The 23,322-nt window shown below is 35.2% G+C and overlaps 1 protein-coding gene across 3 annotated transcripts in view; it reads left to right on the top strand.

Moving 5' to 3' along the window:
• The window catches only part of ci (transcriptional activator cubitus interruptus), a 130,284-nt gene that overhangs the window by 100,647 nt on the left and 6,315 nt on the right, over nucleotides 1-23,322 (top strand). For 2 of the 3 annotated variants that reach the window (XM_073089656.1, XM_073089655.1), the window contains 10 exons: nucleotides 18,225-18,317; nucleotides 18,714-18,917; nucleotides 19,954-20,140; nucleotides 20,439-20,582; nucleotides 21,058-21,223; nucleotides 21,454-21,648; nucleotides 21,924-22,088; nucleotides 22,417-22,534; nucleotides 22,753-22,943; nucleotides 23,053-23,151. In XM_073089656.1, the coding sequence (XP_072945757.1) occupies nucleotides 18,225-18,317; nucleotides 18,714-18,917; nucleotides 19,954-20,140; nucleotides 20,439-20,582; nucleotides 21,058-21,223; nucleotides 21,454-21,648; nucleotides 21,924-22,088; nucleotides 22,417-22,534; nucleotides 22,753-22,943; nucleotides 23,053-23,151 (1,562 nt within the window). The remainder of the gene's footprint in view (nucleotides 1-18,224; nucleotides 18,318-18,713; nucleotides 18,918-19,953; nucleotides 20,141-20,438; nucleotides 20,583-21,057; nucleotides 21,224-21,453; nucleotides 21,649-21,923; nucleotides 22,089-22,416; nucleotides 22,535-22,752; nucleotides 22,944-23,052; nucleotides 23,152-23,322) is intronic. The other variant, XM_073089657.1, reaches the window with a different exon arrangement.

Here is a 23,322-nt window from a genome sequence, read left to right as displayed (position 1 = left end):
TTCTATTTATAAGTAATATACAAACTTTCCTCAATTTAAAGACCTGCCTCTTTATCTCGAGAATGCCTTCGCTAACATCATCTATCGCTCAGACCGTAAAAGATACATTAATGGGCTAAAACATTAAAACAAGTCATGAACTTATAGCGAAACAAACTTCTGTAAGCGTTGGTAATAGTATACAAATATAATTTTATACTACTTGTAGTATAACGTTTACTACTTGTAGTATAAAATTATATTATATAATTCGCGTATTACTTGTAATACACGAATTATATAATAAATATACAGTAAACATTAATGTAGCAGTGATTAATGTGGATTCCTTTATGTATATTTATTTATGTTGAAAAATATGTCAATTATTGAATAGTGGCAAAAGTAGGATATCTTTAGACGAATGTGGCCACAAATGAACATATACTTAGGTACTTATGATTTAGTAGATTGTAAATATTTACAAAGAAAAACAAAATAAAAAACACAATTTTGAAACAAAAGCTTGAAGAAAACAAAATCTTGTAAAAAACACTTTTTATCTTCACTTTTGTATAAATAAATCGCTGTTAAAAATAATAATACCGCTTCCGCTTATGACTTATACCAGAACAAAAAGCCGTAGAGTATACCTCGATCGCGCTTGCAATGCACATTAACGATTCGACGTGCTTTGTCGTTTTGTTCTCGAATGCTTAGAGTCGTGTTTATTTGTCGTACAGCTCACAATGGAGGGTTATTAATTATAATAATTAAATAGCCGTGCAATGCGTAGGTGTTTAAACGGTTTTTAAGACGCGTGACGTCATACGTTTATTATGACGTCATACAAGTTTTTAAGCGTTGATTATATTATGTTTCCTTAGTAAATCTTTAGTAATTAATGCCTTACATTAAACAGATTATGTTGAATTACGAATTCTAAAAACATTTGTTCTTATTTTTAGATTACTTAGTTATATATTCGTTACTAGTATATTTTATAAATTAATATCACTGAACTAAAAAAGTTCAACTTTTATGTATTATTATTATTATTTAAAGTTATTGAAGTTTCAACCACTCATTACTTACTACTCTAAATGCTCTAACACACAAAATTCAAACACCGTGGCAGATTTTTCCTAAATCGACTTGTTAATATGTACTCGCAAGACATTACATAAGTACTAAATTCATATACAATATTTAACAAAAATAACAATATTTAACAAAAAAATAACGAATAAAGCCGTTACCAAGATTAATCCGTAATGCATTAAAATACACGAAAAACACATTAATTTGTATAAAACAGATTTCCATATAAATTTAAACTATTCGCAATTTAACCTCTCATTCCTAAGAATCGAAAGTCATGTTTACACTTAAAAAAAACGCTTACCTTAGCTCGGATCGTCTTACATTGCATGCATCTTTAGATAACGCTCAATTAGGTACCATTCTCAATTTGGACCGTTTTATGCTATAAGCAACTATTTAAAAGGGAATAATTAATTTATTTTTTTTTATCTACGATGGAACGGAGACGGTAAAAGCGTTTCGGATGAAAACATGTTTGTGCAAACCAATGTTACCATTTATCTCCAAAACCAAGTTAACTGTTACTAAAGGTTTTGTAATCCGTCTACAATATAACACTTTATGTTTGTAGCTTTTGTAAGAACAGATTTTGTTAAGGAAGAAGCGTTTAATTAACAATAACTTAGAACAAAAACAGAAAATATAAATGTATTTATGTTGTAAATCTTTTTATTTATACAGTTAAAGTAGCTAAATTTGTGATGTATTAAGCAATGGCATCAATCACAAATTCGTTTATTTTTATTTATGTAGTGTATTCTACTATTTATATATAATTTATCACACTATGTGTTATACATTTATATGTATTCCTCTATACATTTTACGAAGTAATATAACATATAAGATATTGATGAAATCCTCAAACACAGCTTGAATATTCATTCCATTCTTAAAGTTAGGTCACAATACTTTTTGCAAGAACGGCAAAGGACAAAACATCCATTGATCTCAGCCGAATAATTAAGTCAAAATCGTGCATTGTTTACTAATTTCTTACGAGACACAAATATTTGTTCTAATGACTTCATTGTAATACGTTCCGTTTTTTGAAACATCCCAGTTATTTCGAGAATTGACTGGTTATTCGCATTTTAACTAACTATTAAGTTGTTAAAGACACAACCGTCAATTTACAAAACTTGACCGGACTTGAAAAGTTTTATAAATATTGGAACAGGACTTTGTTGCAATGTAAGTATGGGTTGTAAACGTACTGTTTTTTTTAACTGTAAAAAATTAAGTTAAATATCCACCGGTTAAGTTAATAATACATTTTGGGTGAAAACCGTTTAAAAGTTAAATGTCATCGAGTGAGTTGAGAATAGAATTTGGTTATGTAAAAAATTACTGTTTGACTGACAAAAAGTTTATTTAACAACAATTATTCATTGTATTAATGATTTATTGCATATTTATATTAATTCAGATTTGATTCCATATTTAGCACCTTTAGGAGACGATTAAAAAATCCTAGTATTGTTATATTAGTAACTCTTAAGTACTGCATATTTCTAGATTATTAAAATTCAGATTCTTTATAGAGAAAAATCGACATTTAAGTTTTCATAACTGTTATTTCCAAAAAATAATAGTATTGAAATTGTACAAATCCTTTTGTAATAAATTGCAACCGCTGCAAAAATACCATATTTGTTTAAACAATACAGACACATATTTCTGTCCTGGCGTCATTCTGTATAAACTTATCCCAGCGGGTGTTATGTGTTGTTTACTCTGCGATCGGGTTCGCTATTATTATTTAATCTGTGGCTCATATTTCGTCTACTGCACCGGACGTGTCCCATACACTACAGACCTATTTACAGAGTGTAACACGCCATATTGACCTTACGTTCGACCCAATGGACCATAACAGCGTACACTAGAATATTGTTTTCAAGGATATCAATTTTAATAAAGTAATTTTCACTTGATATTTAAATGCAACGGGTGAATGAGATGTTTCCTCCGCCGGTGGTAAAAAATGATTGACACGAAATTGCTAGACAATTAACAAAAAGGTTCCTAGTAGCAACTTGATATTAAATTACCCTCACATCCTTAAACGACCCACATCCATCACGCTGACAGAATAAAATACCTAAAAAACCTAGTGCAACACTTCACTGCATCCATTATGCAAAATATTAACCATCATCAGTGGACTGCAAAATTTCGCAACCGAAGTGACAAGCCGAAACTTAATAACTTACTCAGAAATGCACCAGCAAATTGGGAGTCGAGTGGTCCAACCGGCTCCGTAACCCTACACTGCCTTACCGAACTCTCCGACACATATAAATTGTATTTTTATTCAAATCGAGCCTACGTGCCGCGATAAAGCCTCCTTAAAACAAATAACTACCCATTCAGAAAAGAAACCCGAACGAATAACCACCTTAATTCAGACTCGAAAAGTTTAAAGTTACAAACTTGAAATAAACAACACGGGCACCAATCTCGACACAGTCGACAAGAAGCTTTAAAGTTGCGGCAACAGAGATGTAGTTTCTGAAATAACTACTCCTGTTACATTACTTTTAGCGGAACAAGATGATGCGTCTGAAACAGGGTATCTTCTGTCAGTAACCAGCGTAAATTATACCCTAGTAACCAACGTTCAAGAGTTAAGTTTCAGTGACCTAAAAGGCCAAATTATGACATCGGATCTTGATGTACTGTAAGAAGATATTCCAGAGACACATCTAGAGGACGATTTAAAGGTTCATTGGAACACTTTTTCACTCAATTTGTATCTTCCATTCTCGTTATGGGGACCTCGAGGCACGTCGGATGTTCTAGAGATATTTTAAACATTGAGATAAAGATTTCAGTATATTGAGTAATAAAATTTTTATTATTAAAGCTCTCAAGGGTAACAGGGACGTGTACGTATGATTATGCTCTCTTATTTGCCTTTTTAATGGAGCCGTTCACACAGAGCCATCATTATGCGTTAAAGAGTTTCTCTCCGAAAGTTTAATCACTTTATTTACCTGTCACGTCCACTGAAAACAATTTTGTGGAACATTTTAATAAAATCCTGGGAGCATGCCAATCATGATCCCGTTCATTAAATCCGAGAATATCGATACGTTTATAGCAAAAAATAATTATGATACTAAAGTGAAGTTCACTCGGATTCGCAATCAAGTGGCATCGATTTTCAGTAATTTAAAAGTCGTAAAATGTTTATGCGGCGAGTGTGAGATTATAAAATTGTTAAACACCGGTATCGTAAAAGTCGATACACCGAAAAATTATTATAACCGTATTCGTATATACAGTATCGATATATACGATTTCGGCCTTCGATAATCGTAAATTAAGGCCCAACTCTGGCTTAACCGAGCGTAAAAACTGTGAACGCGAGATTGAGAGTTCATGTTACTTCCAAATTAAAATAAAGAAAAAGGACAATCGGTCCGGCTGTGAAAGAGAGGGAACGATAGCAGATGTCAAAGTATTGGAAAAGGCATTGAAGTGATAGATTGAAGCTGGTTATCTCTAAGAGGAAATAAATTAAGCAATAAAAAAAGTGGACGCCACCAATGAATTTAAATAAACTACACCGGCAAGTTTAGAGGCAATTGCAATAAATTAAGTTCAGAGTGAAGTTGTAGTAGCTAATGATATAGTTGTTGTAAATAATGATAAATCTTAAATGGCATTTTTTAAATATTGTGTGGATAAGGATTTTAATTTAGAAAATGTCATAAACGGAATTGACACTTTTTGCCTTTTATTAATTGCCTCATCCCTGAACCCTAATTTCGTTAAGGAGGAAGCGAGAGGTGTACCGGAACGAGTTTTGAAAAGAGATGCACAGATTGCGCCTGCGCATGACAAGTGACCGGATTAATGCATTTTAAACGAAGAAGGCTTAATTCTGATCTCGGGTCCTTTAATTGAGTGAGTTTTTATTTCGTTTTACCGAAATACAGTTTAGAAGTACTCGTATTTACATAAAGCTTGTTGTTAAGATCGGTTTTCGATATCTGCTCTTGATATTTTCAATTAAGATTATTCGAAATTTATTTTAAGTTTTATTCTTAAGCTTCAAAAAATACTCTTTAACATTATTTCGTATTGATTATACACTAGTAGAAATAACCAGAAAGAAAGAACATGTTTGGAAAGTTTTTTTTCTGTATATACTTTACAGTTATAAAGTTATGGGATCTATAATTCCAAAGGCTACAGATTATGAGTACGTCTCGTCCTAGTTAATCTATTTATCACTAATGCCACTTTGTTTTATTTCCATCTCGGAGTTGAGAGCACCCAACTGATTTGAACCCGTTCTCAGTCGCATGATTGACGACGTCCATATTCGATAACTTCGCCCGCTGGGCAACTTGGTACATTATAATAAATATCTTCAGTACTTTCTTTAATAGCGATAATTCCTTCTTTCAAGACTGTTGAGTTAACTCCGCTATGCCCATTTGTACTTGTTACTAGTACGTTTGTGGCTATATCGTCACCTACTTATTTATTTGTATTACCATCGATAGTTTTATTTTTACTATCAGTGAAAAATTCTTTGTTATCAACATTTGTTTATCTTTCGAAAATGTTGATATCTGTATTTCCCTTTGATTTGATCTCAAGCTTTCATCTTAATAGCTTATGTATATCGCCCAAGTGTAATCAAAACGCGAACTACTGATTATAATTTCTAAATTTCTAATCAACATTTGATAATTAATTGAAATTAAAACTGATTGCAACAGAATAATCAAGAATAATTCTTGTAGGTACGAGTACTTCAATTTTAAAAATACGTGACTATCATCATAAAAGTAGTTATACAGGAATAATAGATACAGATATAATAGTTATAAATGTTTTGAACGATGGTCTACAACAATTTCTTCGATCGAACCTGTTTGATCACGTTCGATGAAAAAACTCGTGAGTCGGCAACGATTGATCCGGTCTGTATCGAGATTGAGACATCTTTGAAACGAGTTTCATCTCGTTGGTGTATGTTGGGGTTTTGTGGGAGAAGCGGTAGCGGGAGCGGATGATAAATTATTTTTTTGGATATTTCCTTTTTTGGACTTAGGGTCATTATTGGTATAATAATGAAGTATAAAATACATTTTATCTATTAACTTCATTCTTATCAATAATAATGGCTACAAAATTACTCTAGTAGTGTTTAATATTATTGTTTACTTATCATTCCGGAATAAACCCATTAATAATACACTATGTCCTCTGCAATCTGAAATGAACATGTAGCTGTTTAAATAATATGAATGACCAATATCCTCTAAATGAATAGTAAAAAAATCCAACTCTCTCTGCGTTAGACTAATTATTTTGAATTCGGTAATTCATAAGAGACCTTTGAAGTCGAGTCGTTAAATTATTTGAAAGAGCCAATTTTTTGTTTGCTCAAGTTAAATTAGATCAATTTCCTAGGTATTGAAATGTCATGTTGCTATGTGCGGAGTTTCGTTAAATAATGATGCAGGATACAAAACGTTTGAATAAATTTTACACATCGAAACGGAGTGATTTCTACTAAAGACATATTGAAAAGTATGATGTTAATGTTAAAAATAATTTGTAATTAACATTCGGTTGTTAAATTCACTGAAATATTAACCTTAATAAATTAATTAACAATAACCCCATTCAGGTGCCTACCAGTTTAAATTAAAACCCGCTCACGCCGCCGCTTGTGACTCGCCACCCGCCGCTCCGTTCCGCCCACGACACACGCACATAATTGTTCCCAGAAACATTGATTCCAGTTTTTTAATCCCTACTTCGATAGAAAACATAATTACTTCATGTGTTAGAGATGTACGTGTGTTTAATTTTTATGTGACCGGGCCTTTTGCCAAACGTTTAATTTGATTAAGCAATATCGTACCGTGGTAATCGATTGGAACGGCGACCATTGGATTGTATTATACGAATATTTTTTTGAATAATTAACTCGATTTGATTCGGATCGTTAGAGCTTCAACCATTTTGGAAATTTGTTATCTGTAATCATTTTGGAATTTTTGGGTTATGTACATTTTTATTCTTCTAGTAATTTTTGTTTGTTACAAGTTCGATGACCGATTGACATTGCCTGTTGTTAACCTTGTTGCCGGTTTGATTTCCGGCAGATTTTTGTCACTGATAACAATGTACACTTATCTAAGTGTCAGTTTACATTAAATAACAAAGTAAGAGTAACATTTAAGGTTGTTATTATACCTATTTTATTTTAGAGGTGCGTATAGGTGTAATTTTAGTATCATAATAGGATATTTTTAAGGTGGTAGAACCCTTTGTGGTTCGACTCCGGTGGCACCACCGCCACACCTATAACCTAATAACAGCAGTGTTAGGCGCTGCTGTGTTCCGGTTTGAAGGGTGTGGTAAGGGAGACAGACTTTTCCGAGGCGTTCCAGCTTAGTCCTCAGGGCTAGCGGCGCACCTGTGGCCGACCTCAGGTAGGAATATTTAATCCTATCTGGGGTTGATTACAGATGTCTATGGGCGGCAGTAGCCACTTACCATCAGGTGGACTGCATGCTCGCCTGCTACTCCTTTATTATAAAAAAAATATGCCTAGATTTTGTAATTCACCTATTTTGTCAACGTATTTCTGAAATACATACTCTTTCAGACATGCGAAATATTTGAAGCATATTAAACCGCGTTGTTTCAATGTGTAACAGGATATGAGGAAGCAGGATATATTGAGGTTGCCACGAAGATGAATACACAAACACCCAGCCCCAGAACAGAAATTTAAATCTTATATATAAAATTCTCGTGTCACAATGTTAGTTACAGTACTCTTCCGAAACGGCTTTACCAATTCTTACCAAATTTTATATCCATATTCAGTAGGTCTGAGAATCGGCTACTATCTATTTTTCATACCGCTAAGTGATAAGGGTTGTTCATCCTTAACATTTTTTTATTTATATGGCAACACATCGTTTGCCGGGTCAGCTAGTTCATAATGTAAATTTCTGTCTGGCCAGAATCGAATCCCCTGCGAATTAAACCCATGGTGACAACTGCACCACGCGATTTTTCAAAACCATCCCTAATACATCCATCATACGTCAAATGTTTTTATATTGTTAACAAAACAACACGTTGGGGGAAACATAAATCAAAGCCTCAGCCGGCATCGAATCCCGTTCCGTTCGCTTCCGAGAAAGCTAATTAACAACTTAACACGTGTTTTTGTGCGAAATTGTCGAGAACATGTGCTATGGCTCCGTGGATCATATGTACGAGTTATGGTTCGAGGGTGTCGTCGAGAAACGCCTTTTTGTGTAGTTTTTTTGATGTTAGTCAAAAATAGAAAATCCAGGTGCTTACTATTTTAAATTAGTTCCGTGTTTAACTTGTTTCGTTGTACAATTATAATTATTTTCTTAGTGTATATAAGAGCTGATGAACCCAATCCCTAACTACGAAAACTATAGGATGTGTTTCTTCAATCATGATCATTTATGGTATTGCACCTCTCTTTAGTATAGCACATGGATATCCGAATTCTCGTAAAAGAAACGTTCCAAGTCATCCATAGAATAGCTAATATCCTAAAAGACTATATTGGAACATTTCAGCTGACGTTTTCATTTTACCCGGTAACTTCTAGTAAAGAATTTGGTATCATCGTATTCGAACAATATACATTACAACTAGTACTTGGGTCTCCCTGTATATAACAATACACAATCCTCTTAAGCAAGTTATAGACACATTATGCTCATGAAATAAGAGTCACCGAGGTATAAAAAGAGTATATCCAGGGAAATTGGCATTGCTCAGATTTTTCATAAAACAGCAATAAATTATATTTTTTGTGTACTGTTTAATTATTGTGTATGTATGTGTGTACAGTGTACACGTCATACATCGAATCGTTCTAGCACACGATGAATGAATATGGCAAGACCCTAGGTAAACTAGGTCTAAAGCGAAACCACTAATACATTTGACATATAATTAAATAAATGGGTTCCAGTCTATATTCCCATTAATTACACAAATATCCACCGCTGACATCTAGGATTTATTGCTTGTGGGCTGTGCTGTGTGATTTATTCGTAAGAGCACAGAAATGTTGTTATTATAACGGTTATCGAGATCAGTACAATTTTGTATCAATAGTATAATTATTAGTTATGATGTAGGCCGTAGGATGAACAATACTATTTTGTGTCTTATGAAATTTATTGTTTTTATCTTCGTGAGTTGCCGGCCTTATAGTGTTATTTTCTCTTTTCCCAAGGCTGGTGATAAGCCTGTGTTCAAAAGATAGTGTCTTGTCGAATTTATCCGTCTAAGGCGGTCACCAAAACCCACAGCTTAAGAGTTTCACTAGGCTTGCTTTTAAGCTCTTTAGGATGTACCTATGACCAGCGGATTTTTTAAGGGTTGACAGATGTTTTGTGTAAGGCCTATACAAATCGATCCAATATGTTCCAGATTATTCTTTTATTATTAGACAACCGGATAGACATACTTTTTAAAAACTTAACTGCTTTGGTATCGAGCATTTTATCAAAAGTTAAAAAAATTGGCAAGATTTTGAAATACAAACAAAAAACCAAATCGTTAATATAATAACCATGTGAAAATAAAACTTTATAACTTTTAGGGATTTATTATTTATTTTATCTTTTTTGATATAAATAATGATAGGTATAGTTTATTCCAACCCTTCAACCCTAATATGGGATCCATAACACTAAGCTAGAATTCTTAAGAGTGATTAAAGTAGAGATAGAGTAATTTGAAGGTGGTAGAACCCTTTGTGGTTCGACTCCGGCGGCACCACCGCCACACCTATTTGTACCTAAGAACAGCAGTGTTAGGCGCTGCTGTGTTCCGTTTTGAAGGGTATGGTAAGGGAGACAGACTTTTCCGAGGCGTTCCAGCTTAGTCCTCAGGGGTAGCGGCGCATCTGAGGCCGACTTCAGGAAGAAATATCTAATCCTATCTGGGGTTGATTACAGATGTCCGTGGGCGGCAGTAGCCACTTACCATCAGGTGGACTGCATGCTCGTCTGCTACTCCTACATTATAAAAAAAAGAGATTTACCTATATTTTATTTTTATCTGCATAATGTTTTCATATAAATAACAATAAGTTATCCCAACCCTTAAATACTATATGGGATCCTTAACACTTAGCTACAATTCTTAAGAGTAATTAAAGAGTGTTATAATTAGCTAGAACAGGAAGGACATATGGGCACAGCTTGTCGGTTTTGAATTTCGACACTTAATTACATTTTCTGTCTCCGTCTAATGATCTTACAATTGTTTCTATGAAAGGATACTTTCTCTTTTTTAACTCATTCTCTAATATTTAGTCTTATTTGCTTCGGATATAAAAATCGATAGATTAGTATCCAGATTTTTGCCTGACAAAGATCGAAATCTGTAAATTCCTGCCTGCTAGACATTCTCGATTTTTGACATATGTTGCACAGTTTGATTACTTTTACAGTATTAAATCTTTATATATATATATATATATATATATATATATATATATATATATTTATGTGTGTGTGTATGTCACTGAACTCCTCCTAAACGACTGGACTGATTTTGATGAAATTTGTTGTGTGTGTTCAAGGGCACTTGAGAATGGTTTAGATTCACAATTTAGTCCGTGGGAAAAGGTTTTTTAAAATATTTTTTAATTCGTAAGTAGTGATAGAATCGGAAACTATGCATTTGATCAAGTGATGATCTTTAGCAAAATTGTTGTCCAAGAGCCCACGAGGGTTTGGGAGTAAGACCAATTTTCGACAAATGGCACCACTGTCATTCCAATGCAGGTACAAATATTCCGTTTTATGTATGTCATATTCATTTATATATATATTATTTATATATATATATATATATTTATATATCGATGTTACGAGTATGTCTATAATTAAATATCTTGATGTTCCTACTTACAAAATTACACTTCATTACATTTGTTGTAGAAATGTACCCTGTGAATATAGATACCTGATAATACTTCTAGAGTCACTTATGCATAGAATATGTTTTGGCTGAAACAATTTCAGCTTGAAGCTGTCAAGAAAACAGAACCAAGAAAAGATAAGCATACATAAGAATTAATTAAAGTATAATTATAATGTCATTATCATAAAAGCTTTTTTCTACCTACCTTAACGTTGGCTGGTAGAGCTTTTAGCATTAAGTTCACTTTTATTATCGTACTGTATGGTTAATTAGACTAAATCAGAGGTTCTCAATCTTCATAATAATGGTCTGTTTAACATATATTTGTTACTATAAACTACTAATCAGCATAGCCTCTGCAAGGAGTCGGTGACAAAACTTTGAGAACATTTCTAGTGCCTTTACGGACCAGCAGTAGGCGGTAGGCCATTTGTTGAGAAACACTGTCCAAATAAACAAATTAAAACGTACTTTGATCACATTATTAAACACAATAAAACTCCGTAGAACACCACAAAACGGTGGTCAATCAAAATTTGAATACCACACTTGTGCAGCAAAAAACAACTCCCTAACAAGAAATGCCCATGAATAAATAAGCGGTGAAAAAACAAATAGAAAAAAGGACGGCCATATGTTTTTAAGGAAAATGAACGAGACATCTGTATTGGGGCTCGCGGACCTATAATTATGTTGTTAAGATTATAATTAGGTGTCGGTTAAGCGCCGGTTATATCACATTTCTAGATAATAATACTGGATCCTTGATAGATACGCATTTTGTATAATCACGCGACTTAAGGGCAGAGATTGGATGAGATAATGGCTGGATGAAACCAGGTATGATGTGACGGTATGCTATGCGTTAAGCAACACTGAACATGGTCAGTTCTTGATGAGTGCTCGTTAGGGGACTTTTTTATAAAATAGGAGTAGCAGACGAGCATGCACTCCACCTACTAAGTGGGTAAGTGGCTACAGCCACCCGTGGACATCTGTAATCAACTCCAGTTAGGTAATCCTATCTAATGATATTCCTACCTGAGGTCGGTCACAAATGCACCGCTACTTCTGAGGACTACGCTGGAACGCCTCTGAAAAGTATGTCTCCCTTACTACACCCTTCAAACAGAAGACAGCAGCGCCGTACACTGCTGTTATTAGGCAGAAATAGGTGTGGCGGTGGTGCCGCCGGAGTCGAACCATAAAGGGTTCTACCACCTTCAAATTTATTAAAACTGATTTATTAAGACTATCTTAAGGTAAAGCGTAGGTGTAATAAGTTTTATGGTGTCACAAGTAAATATCTTTAAGAAATAGAATATGTCGCTAATAATATGTATACTACTGGAACCATCATATTTTTGGTAACTATATGTAATAAGGATGGAAGGAAGAGAAGAGGTCAGAAAATTAATACATATTCTGTTTTATCCCCTCCCTTTTTATCGCTAACTATGGGTTTGTGTCACCAAAATCACTTAAGTTTAATAATCACATCTAAGATCAGTTACAGATCTAAGTTAGAACATCTTTTATATCCTGTATGTGTGTACTATACCATTACCATACCATTACCAAATCAGAACACAGTAGCTTTACCAATGTCAAATGGCAGAAATGGAGGTAGCCGGGCGTCTGTTGTCGACTCACGAATATTTCTACCTCCTTGGAAACGGTTTTAGAAAACAGGTTAATAGCGTTTAATCCGCATATTCCTAATACAAAGCTACCGCAAAAATACAATACAGAAACGGCTTAATTTTAATATACCTGAATCAATCAAGATGCCCTCACTGAATCGGCCGACGGGTGTTATATTTTATTTTTTCTCCACCCAATTCTAAGAAACACCTGCTTTATCGTTGGACTACCTGCTATCACCTTTGATTATAGTATAAAAACCTCGTTAAGCGAGGCTTTTTGCGATACTATGGTCCTACTAATCGTTTTATGACGTTTTGAAACCAGTGACGTCACTAAGGCTGCTCATTGGCTACCGACTGAGCGATAGTTGCGTCGGCTACCTTGACGCTTGAGCTACTGAGCAGTCGTTATATGCTCTTTATAAGAATCAATCTATCCAGCGTTCGGCTAGACTAAAGATAGCAAAAAAGATGGCAAAGATCAAAATGTGTCAATATCTAGTTGGTAGAAAACGTCAAATCTTCGATCGTAGATATTTGGTAGACAAAAAATTGGACAGATTGATTATTAATAACGACTGTTAATATCGCAATTATGGTTTATTTTATGCAAAAATCAGTCAACAGTCGATTGTCTACACGTTTATACACATAAGCGACTAAATAGTCGCCGAGCAACTTTAACAGTCGTGTTGCTTAATCGCCAAAGCTACCGGTTGCTCACGTGTAGCTAATGGATGGACAGCCTAAGCGTCATATTTTTGAGTGTAAAGTTATATGACTTATTCGAGGAATGGTGGTATGTTTTTTGTTCATTAATTATTGATGGAATTAGGTAAGGTTTTTAATTCCACATTAATTGTTGTGCAAAATTTGAATTATATTGCTTTATAAATTATATCAATCAAGAATCAATTTAATTTTGCAAAGTTGCAGGTGTTGATCTTTTGTCTTGGATTGAACCCGAGATCCTTTCTATGCAGACTAGTATGGTAAGGTCTGTTTAATATGTATTATAAAAATATTATACATGTTTTCTACTATTATTATACATATTTACAAACGACACATAGACACAGACTTATATAACGTATATAAATTATTAGAAAGAATTTTTGAAAAATCATTCCCTAAGCAAAAGATACCCTTGTTATGTATAAAAAAAAAATATCTATAATATTTAAAGTGCGATTTGATTGCAAATTTTAGACATATATCATAAATAAGTCTGTTATATTTTTTGCGATTCCCTGAAGTTGATTTGAAGCCATGTAGCGTCCAGTAGCCCTATTATTACTATCCATGTTTTATTTAATTGAAATGTTGAAGTTAAACGTCTGTCCGTTTGGTCCTTAAGGACGTTTGCGACTTAATAATGGCATCTTTAAAACATTTTATGATCAATTTATCCGCTTAAAATGCTCTTGAAATACATCAATCACGTCACTTAACGGCAATGACAGAACTATAAAAACTGACCAAGTGTAGGGACTAAGTGTAGTGGATTCCGTAGGTTTTAATAAGAGCAGTTATATCCTAATCGTGTAAGTACGTAACGACTTCATGCTGAGGACTAGAGTTTCAATACCATATACGAACGATTTGTTAAAATTACATGGTTATACTCTACAAGGGTATCGTCAACTCTAAATTTTATTTTATGTCTATGAGAAAATTATCTATGATTTTTTGTACTTGTTTGTTTAGAAGACTATATTAGTAGATCAGTTGACGAATATATCTCTATTGAAACATCAAATCTGAAGGTGGTTTTTTTGCGGTTCGACTCCGGCGGCACCACCGCCACACCTATTTCTACCTAGTAACAGCAGTGTTAGGCGCTGCTGTGTTCCGTTTTGAAGGGTGTGGTAAGGGAGACAGACTTTTCCGAGGCGTTCCAGCTTAGTCCTCAGCGGCGCATCTGTGGCCGACCTCAGGTAGGAATATCTATCCTATCTGGGGTTGATTACAGATGTCCATGGGTGGCAGGAGCCACTTACCATCAGGTGGACTGCATGCTCGTCTGCTACTACTATATTTAAAAAAAAAATCAAAACAATTTGGTTAATAGTTGGTGATTATGTTCGTAAAGTAAGTTAGTAACATTAGTAAGGGCTAAATAAAAAATCTTATGGACATTATCTTGTTTAAAATGAGGAAACGGTTCGGGTTACGGAACCCTAACCGAAAATTAATCCTTATAGCTTTATAATAAGACTAAAACGAATCGCGAAAAGTTAGCAGTATTTAACGTTTAAAATTCGTTGGCTCTTATTAAAATAGATTGAATATCTTTGTCATTTTTTATTCACCCGTGAATAAGAGTGTAAAAAATATACCGCCGACTAACAAATTTACATCGCAACGCCTTCATCTCGCCGCGCATTCGAATAACAACCAAACTCATAATTTACTCCCAACCTCATTAGTATACCACTGTACCAACCGTGGCCAAAGACGCCGCAACAAAGCGCTGACATTCATATTTTAACGCACAACGTGACCACGAAACCGATAGATGTCGTCCACACTAATTTTACGCTCAATCGACATCGATAAAAATTAATACATCAGTCGATCTCCACTCGAATAACTGACCGGCAAAAAGGCACCCAATCGGATAACCATCTGCTCAATATTCAACTATTCGAAAAAAGGACATAGAGACAGTTTTCGTTTAAACTTTTTGCGCGCGGTTACACGAATGTCGTCAGGGTGACCATCCAGGCTAATGGAATTCGAAACGGACCAACTTATTGGATGGGTGCTCTTTTTTATCGAATATCGATGTCCGCTTCGGTTCTCACAGTGGATGAAGACATAAAAATTTTGGAAGTCGGCGCGGCGAATCAAAACGGACCACATGCAATATTTTCGTGGGGTTTTCGGAATCGTGTCATTTTCTTGTTTTGGCTGGGTGTTCGCCAAATTGGTGGTCTCTCACGCCTCTCGGATCAACCTATTATTTTAGGCCAAATCGCCCGCCTCGAAACGCCAAAGGAGCGTGATCAACAAATCAAGATGTTTTGGACTTTTTGCGATTCAAAAAACGTGTTTGTTTTCGAGGCATGTAATTATTATGGAGATTCGCCGCTGAAATAATACTGGCGAGAAATAAACTTTATTAAGCTTGATTAATAACTAAATAATCACTGTAACGTAATGGCTTGTTTGGGTTAGGTATTTTTAATATTTTAATCGTGAAATTTGTTTTTGATTATTTTGGGTCCAATCAGCATTTATCAATTTTTGACGTACAATTATCGTACATCCGAATACGTGCTGAGTGCTTTAATCAAGTTGGTTTTCGTCGAAAACATTTCAGTGAATGAGGTATCATAGCACCCTATAAAGGCTTGGTTAATGTACGCCGTTGCCATAAATTCGTTTACGATATAATTTACGGCATACAACAACTAATAAAGCGGGCGATAAAATTCGCCCTCGAAACGAATTACGACATCGGCATTGTCGAAAACGAAAAATCGTCGATCCATCTCGTCGGCCAATTAGCTCGACGAATTTGGAGGCACTAAATTAAGACATACGTCTCATCGGTGGCGAGGTGCGACTGAGTCATTGCAAGTGTCAATGAAACTACGATTTAAAATAAGAATGAAGCTTGAAACCTTCTGATTAGTCATCCTGATGATGACCGGGTTTGGAGCAAAGAACCTATTGGTAGTGGAATTTATAGAGGTGTATTTTTATTGCTCGCATTAGTTTTTGTCTTAAGTGGGAGGAATGGCGATGTTTGCAGTGTTATATCATTTATACTTTAAAATATATTAGGTATGTCCACTTACGTATTGATTTCATGTTTTTAACTTGTTATGTATGTCCATTTGTGTATTGAATTGTTGCGGATAAATAAGGCACTGGGATTTTTTCAGTTAAAAAATGTAAACATATATTTTTGAAGAAGAAGTTCATTCGCTAAAAGTGAGACAAGTGCCCAAGAGTCGAAATCGGTTCCCGCGAAATACTCGTAAATGACAAGCGAGGCTATTTATTAATCGCCTACAGCGCTAAACGACCACTTTATATTCAAACTGGTCTCAACCGTTGACATCTCAATCTGCTGTTATTATTGCCTAGTCTGCTTTACTGCTGTGTCACACATTGGTACCAAGTTATTGCCAATATTGGTGCCATTTCCCGAGGATTTCACACTTTATAAAATGGAAAAAAGCTCAAGAGCCATCGCTGAAAGTTTAAATGTTACATCAAATAGTCAAAGACAAATACATTCTACATTTAACATAACTCCTCATTGCCATGTTTCGTCTACTTCAATTTGTATTATTTACCTATCTTTGATGATTCTCTAGCTTGTTTTAATATGTGTAAAATCGTACAATTGATTTATTCGACAAATAAATTAGTCATTTCATTACAATTAGCCTAGTCATTTCCGGTCAGAAGTTTTGTCTACTAAGATATTGATCTACTAAAAGCTTTAGGTCCTTCAGTAGCAAGGAAGCTTTTTATATAGTATATTTTTTCTCTATCTTCTATATCTTTGACTAGTACTGTACTTGTTGATTTAAATATAGATGTTAACGAACGTTGGTTAATATGTAATGTTGGTCCAAAAATTGGGTCCAATGTGTGAACCCTGCGGGACACTTGATTTGTGACAATATAAAATGAGAATATGTTATCTATATCTGTCGGTCCGTGACGGGAATTTAGTTTTAATTAAATGTCAAATAGTCACTGTGGTTTAATTAATAAAATAGACGCTACTGAGTCATTCGTTACCGCAAACTTAATAGTTGAAGACAGATCCTGAATGTTAAATGTATTGGAATTAATTCAATACTTTTCAATTATAACGTTTAGGATATGGTAATACGATACCCTGACAAGTATAGAACAGTTTATCTAGGTGTGTTTTTTTAGCTGAAAGTTAATTTCCTTATTGTGGTTAATAAAATTATTATTAAAATGGTATTAGTAGTTATTATTAGTTTAGACTTAAATCTGTATCTAAATTTATTTTCTAAACGTTCATGACCATAGAGTTTGAGTTCATGACCATAGAGTCAGGATAATATATTTTAATCCTATCTTACTTTTTAATTTAACAATTAATATAATTATAGTCACATGCAACTTTCTATTATATGCGAGCATGCAGTCCACCTGATGGCAAGTGGCTACTGCCGCCCATGGACATCTGTAATCAATCCCAGATAGGATTAGATATTCCTACCTCAAGTCGGCCACAGATGCGCCGCTACCCCTGAAGACATAGCTGGAACGCCTAGGAAAAGTCTGTCTCCCTTATCACACCCTTCAAAACGGAACACAGCAGCGCCTAACACTGCTGTTATTAGGTAGAAATAGGTGTGGCGGTGGTGCGGCCGGAGTCGAACCACAAAGGGTTCTACCACCTTCAATTACTGTATATCTCCGTCATACTAACTTTTTTATGAGTAAATTTTGAATTTTATTTTTTTAGCCCGACCTACGAGTAATTCTTTGCCGCATGTTCATACAAATATTTTTTTGTTACAGGTTTGGAGTACCTAAGTGCAGCCAGAAGTTTACATCCAGAACTTCACGCGGGTAGTACCTTGGCTAGCCAGGACTTCCAACTTAGTTTAGAAGGTAAGTACAGTTTTATCACAAAGAATTACTTTATTAGATTGTTGTACATTCATAGGTCATTTTTGGTTTTGTGACAATATTTACGAATTTTTCAATGAGTTTTTGTTATCTTCCTTATCTTTTCTATCCTATCCTTATCTTCCTTTCTTAAAAAATGTTTAATTACTTCCTGACACTCACTTCCACTACTGAGGATGTATTTTGTCTCAGAATGTAAAGGATTCAGGATGAACAAAGAAGACCACGTTGGTTAAGTGTAGATTGACCTACATTACTTCGAGATTTTTTAGGCTACAAATTGTCTCAAAATAAATTTTCCTCGCGATGTTTTCCTTCATCGTTAAAGCATGTGACAGCATTTGTAAATAATACATGTTTTTCCTCCAAAAATTCCAGGCTCAAGAATAGCCTCGCCGACACGGTTAAGGTTGTCGGGCGGGGCGATTGGGGCATCGGCTAACCGCAAGCGAGCTGTATCGTGGAGTCCCTACTCCGCAGAATCCTTAGACCTGGCAGCTGTGATCAGAGCATCCCCTGCTAGTCTGGCTGTTAGAGCACCTTCAGCAGCGTCTACTGGCAGCTATGGACACCTTAGTGCTGGTAAGATATTTTGATACTCGTGCACAATAATAGATGATGGTATTGTGGCGACTTCTCGCAACTAAGAGGTGATGTAGTATCATATCTTTTCTGAATCATACTATCTAATGTTTTTCAACATCTTGTGTATATACAAGCTCCTAACCGAGACTGTCCGAGCCCAGAGGGAAATTTTTCATTGCCAAAGTATCTTTGAGGTTTACGGACTCCGACATAGTTAAATGCCATGATATGTTAAATGACAAACTATGGCAATAAGCTTGTTTAAGTGTAATTTCGTTTAAGATTTTTTTTCGCTATACCGTTGATGATGCTGCAACACGATATCTATATCAACGGATTGCCAAGAAAATTGGATTTTAAGTACGGAAAATATTATAGCTTATAATATTTATATACGCAGGCAGAACAAGGTCTGCCGGGTTCAACTAGTTTTATAGTACCTGAGTACCTGATTTTTACGGGTGGTAAATAGATTTGATCGGATATGGTTGACTACAGCTGACTTTTAGGAAGGTCGGTGTCCGAATTTGCGCCGATTCAGTGCACACGACATATAGAAGGATTGTCGGCTAAACAAAGACAATTTTTTGTTTAAACTATTTTTGTAATAGATAGTTGTCTATGCAATTTTGAGAAATCATCATTCGACTGTTAAATATCAGTAATATAACAGTGAACAAAAAATAATAAAGAATATAAAATTAAATATGTATAATGAATTGATGAAAAGGTAGGATGATATTTCAAAGCCGTAACACATTGGTGACTGTGTTGGTCTTGGTAGCACTTGTATTATCGGATAATTCCTTTTTTAAAGCTTGGCCGAACTTTAAATGCTAACGTGATTTTTCTGGTAGATATATATTTTTATAACTTGAATGTAGAACAAAGACGAGTAAGGAAATTTTATTGTAGATATTTGCAACTATATTCCTTCAGCCAATGTAAGTAACCTCCAATAATGTAACAAACAAAAGTCCGATACAGTATAGTAATTAAAAAATCCTTAAAAAATCCTTTTACTTTATTCCAGGAGCAATATCCCCAGCTTTATCCCTATCACACGCGTCCCTCGCGCAGCAGCTTCTGGCGCGAGGAGGCGTGGTGGGCGGTAGCGGGGTCCTCGCTGGTGGAGTGCTACTGGACCCAGCTCATCAGCAAGCGGCAGCTGCTGCCGCTCATCACGCAGCGCACGCTCATCTCGTAGCTGGGATACACAGGTTTGTGACAGAACAGTTTGAATTAACTAGAGTAGAATTAAATCGAGTAGATGAAGAAGTTGTAGCGCAATGTGTCTGGATTATTTATTTCAGTTTTATATAAGTCAGAACCATGTTAGGAATAAGTAAATTGGAATTTCATTTTGAGACATAGTAAAGTTAAAAAAAATTTGACAAATTACAATTAATAAGGCTAGAAGGGTCTCACTAAATAAGAAGTACGGTATTTTTTTAAATTATGTTCTGTAATGTAATTTGAAATGAAATGTGTGTTTTATGATTTGTTTTTTATTTTTAGATCTCATATATCATCGCCAACGCAGCTTCTTATCGGCGCGCCAGTAGATGTTCGACCAGGACTAGGTTTAGATGGAACCCCTCCTCAGCATCTGCAGCAGCCACCTCAGCAGCCTGAAATCACCAGCGTTATGGAAGCTGATAGGTATGTTGATGATGAAGAAGTAAAATTTCCTCATAAAGGATATACGTCAAACAGGATTATAATTGAGGTAGACAGAAAGATAGTTTAAGTAGAAACTAACCTAGATTATAATTGAGTTAGTTTCTAGTTTAGTCTAGTTAAATTTATCAGTATTAAAAGCAAATGACATGATCAAAATAGTTCAAGGATAGAATTCTTGTCCATCAAGTTATTAAGGATCAAAGCTAGCGGTAACCAAGTTAACACTAACGGATCAGGAATTTAACGGTTTTATCTAACGGAACCACGTAAAATATGATACAAGGTAATTCTAACATTTAACCGGTTATTTTTCACTTACTGAAAAGATGGAAGGTTGAGAGCTCGGCGGAAGATTGATAAAAAAGATTTGGATTTAACGATAATAATTGAACGAAAATTCTGTTAAGTTGACATTTCATGTGTTTCATCTCAACATATTTTTTTACTCCTACAGCGCATCAACTGCTCTAACCCAACGAAAGTCTCCCCAAAGCCTGATGATCCATCGAGACAGCCTCCACAGTAACAAGCCCTTGTCTGCAGCAGCTGAGAGCACGGTCCATGACGGTCTGGACTCTAAAGATGAACCCGGAGATTTTATCGAAACTAATTGTCATTGGGTAAGTAATAGTCTTTAGGCTCCTGTCACTTTTTGAAATTAATAAGGAATATACCAGAGAATTCCTGAAAAATCTAAAATTATATGCTATTAAAATAATGGGGCATTGTCGAAAAAAATGACAAATAAATTATGATATTGATAAAGCTTTAAATTTGAATTTCTTCATAGAAAACCAAAATATACGATTTTTATTAAACTAAATCCTTAAAAAATGGTTTCTTCTTCCAGGTGGACTGCAAACTTGAATTCCCTACCCAGGACGACCTCGTGAAGCATATCAACACGGACCACATCCATGCCAGCAAAAAGGCGTTCGTCTGCCGCTGGGTTGGTTGCTCCAGGGACGAGAAACCATTCAAAGCACAATACATGCTGGTAGTGCATATGCGACGGCATACGGGAGAAAAACCGCATAAGTGTACCGTTAGTATTATGACGGAGTACTATTGTTTTATTTAAGTACCCAGTAGGTAATACGTTAGAAGAACTCTTAAGTCATGAAGCTCATCATGGATGTTAGTTTCACAATCATTTGAACAGTAGATCGCAACAGTTCAGGAACCACAAAGTAAGGCAGGAATTTGCTAAAAGTGTATTTTAGACGATGCCATGGATTTCCCAGAAAAAAAATCATACAATCTTTAGTCATATTAGTTCCTATTTTCGTTCATTGTACTTAATTTCCTCTATGATTTCAGTTCGAAGGTTGCTGCAAGGCGTACTCTCGTTTAGAGAATCTGAAGACTCATCTCCGAAGTCACACGGGAGAAAAACCGTACACCTGTGAATACCCTGGTTGCGCGAAGGCCTTCTCAAACGCCAGTGACCGTGCCAAGCATCAGAATAGAACGCATAGTAATGAGGTAATAAACTATGTCTATTTACTGAAGATCTTTTCTACATAACTATTTTATTTTATTATGCAATGGAAGAGAATTTGATATAATGTGGACACTGCAAAACAAACACCCCATCTGAAAGGAATCACAGACGTTTACTCCAGATGGGATTTATAGTTACCTGATGACATATTTGGGAAACTTAATAGTAGTAGAAGTACCATTGGCCCAGAAAAAAAGAAGTAACCACTACTATAAGGCAAAAGCAGACAAAGCAGTGGTTAAAAGAATACCACAATTAAGTGTCTGTTTTGTCTACTTAACATCTGATGAAATATTATTTTGTTTACAGAAACCATACGTCTGCAAGGCTCCTGGCTGTACGAAGAGATATACGGATCCGTCATCTCTACGGAAGCACGTGAAGACTGTCCATGGGGCAGAGTTCTATGCCAGCAAAAAGCATAAGGGTATGTTGCGTTCCCATCTTATCAATTTCCTTTTAGAAATCTGTTATCTTCATTTTAACTTTAGAAACATTTTTGATGTTTACCTCGTGTTGAAATGATGATTTAACGTTACTTATATTGTTCCTTTTACTACTAAATTAGTCATTTTCGGGTTATCTTTATAAAGTCATCACCTTCCTAAGTCATCACTTGTAATTATATAACTATTGAATTTGCAGGTTGCAGTAGAGGTGATGACTCAGCAGAGTCCGGTGGCGGTGGAGCTGGTTCCTCACCAAGGTCGGAAGAAGGCGGAGTACCCCTGGGTATCAGAGGTCACACATCGTCCGCCTCAGTCAAGAGTGAGAGTCCAGCGTCGCCCCTACCTCACGGCTTGCATACCCCTGCGCACCAGGTGAGACTAATTATGGTACGAGTAAATCACACTAATATTTAGAAGAGTCTGTTTTTTTATATTATTAAAGGTTTGAAAAAAGTTAAAATATGTTTTGACGGTAAATATGTTGATTGTTTCACAGTTGTCAGCACAATGTGGTGGGGATTTGGACTTTGGTGGCGCTGGTCTTGGTGGGTTTAGCGACGAGAACGGAGCTCCTTACTTCAGGCTTGATGGAGAGGTAAATATTGTCAAGGACCTCAATATGTAAATTACAAAAAGTATGCATGATTGTAATTATTGCAAAATGTACGAACAGTAGGAATTTACGTAGCGCAATTCAAAAAATGAGAATATGCTTTAATTTCATTCACTTAGTTCATTAAAAACAACTAAATTCTGAACTTTATTT

The sequence above is a fragment of the Epargyreus clarus genome, unplaced genomic scaffold (genome assembly GCF_041222505.1).
Source record: "Epargyreus clarus isolate Ecla_fem2 unplaced genomic scaffold, WU_Ecla_fem_2.2 ptg000031l, whole genome shotgun sequence".
Classification (NCBI taxonomy): Eukaryota; Metazoa; Arthropoda; class Insecta; order Lepidoptera; family Hesperiidae; genus Epargyreus; species Epargyreus clarus.
The sequence above is the reverse complement of the archived record's forward strand: the minus strand, read 5'-3'. Positions and strand labels throughout refer to the sequence as shown.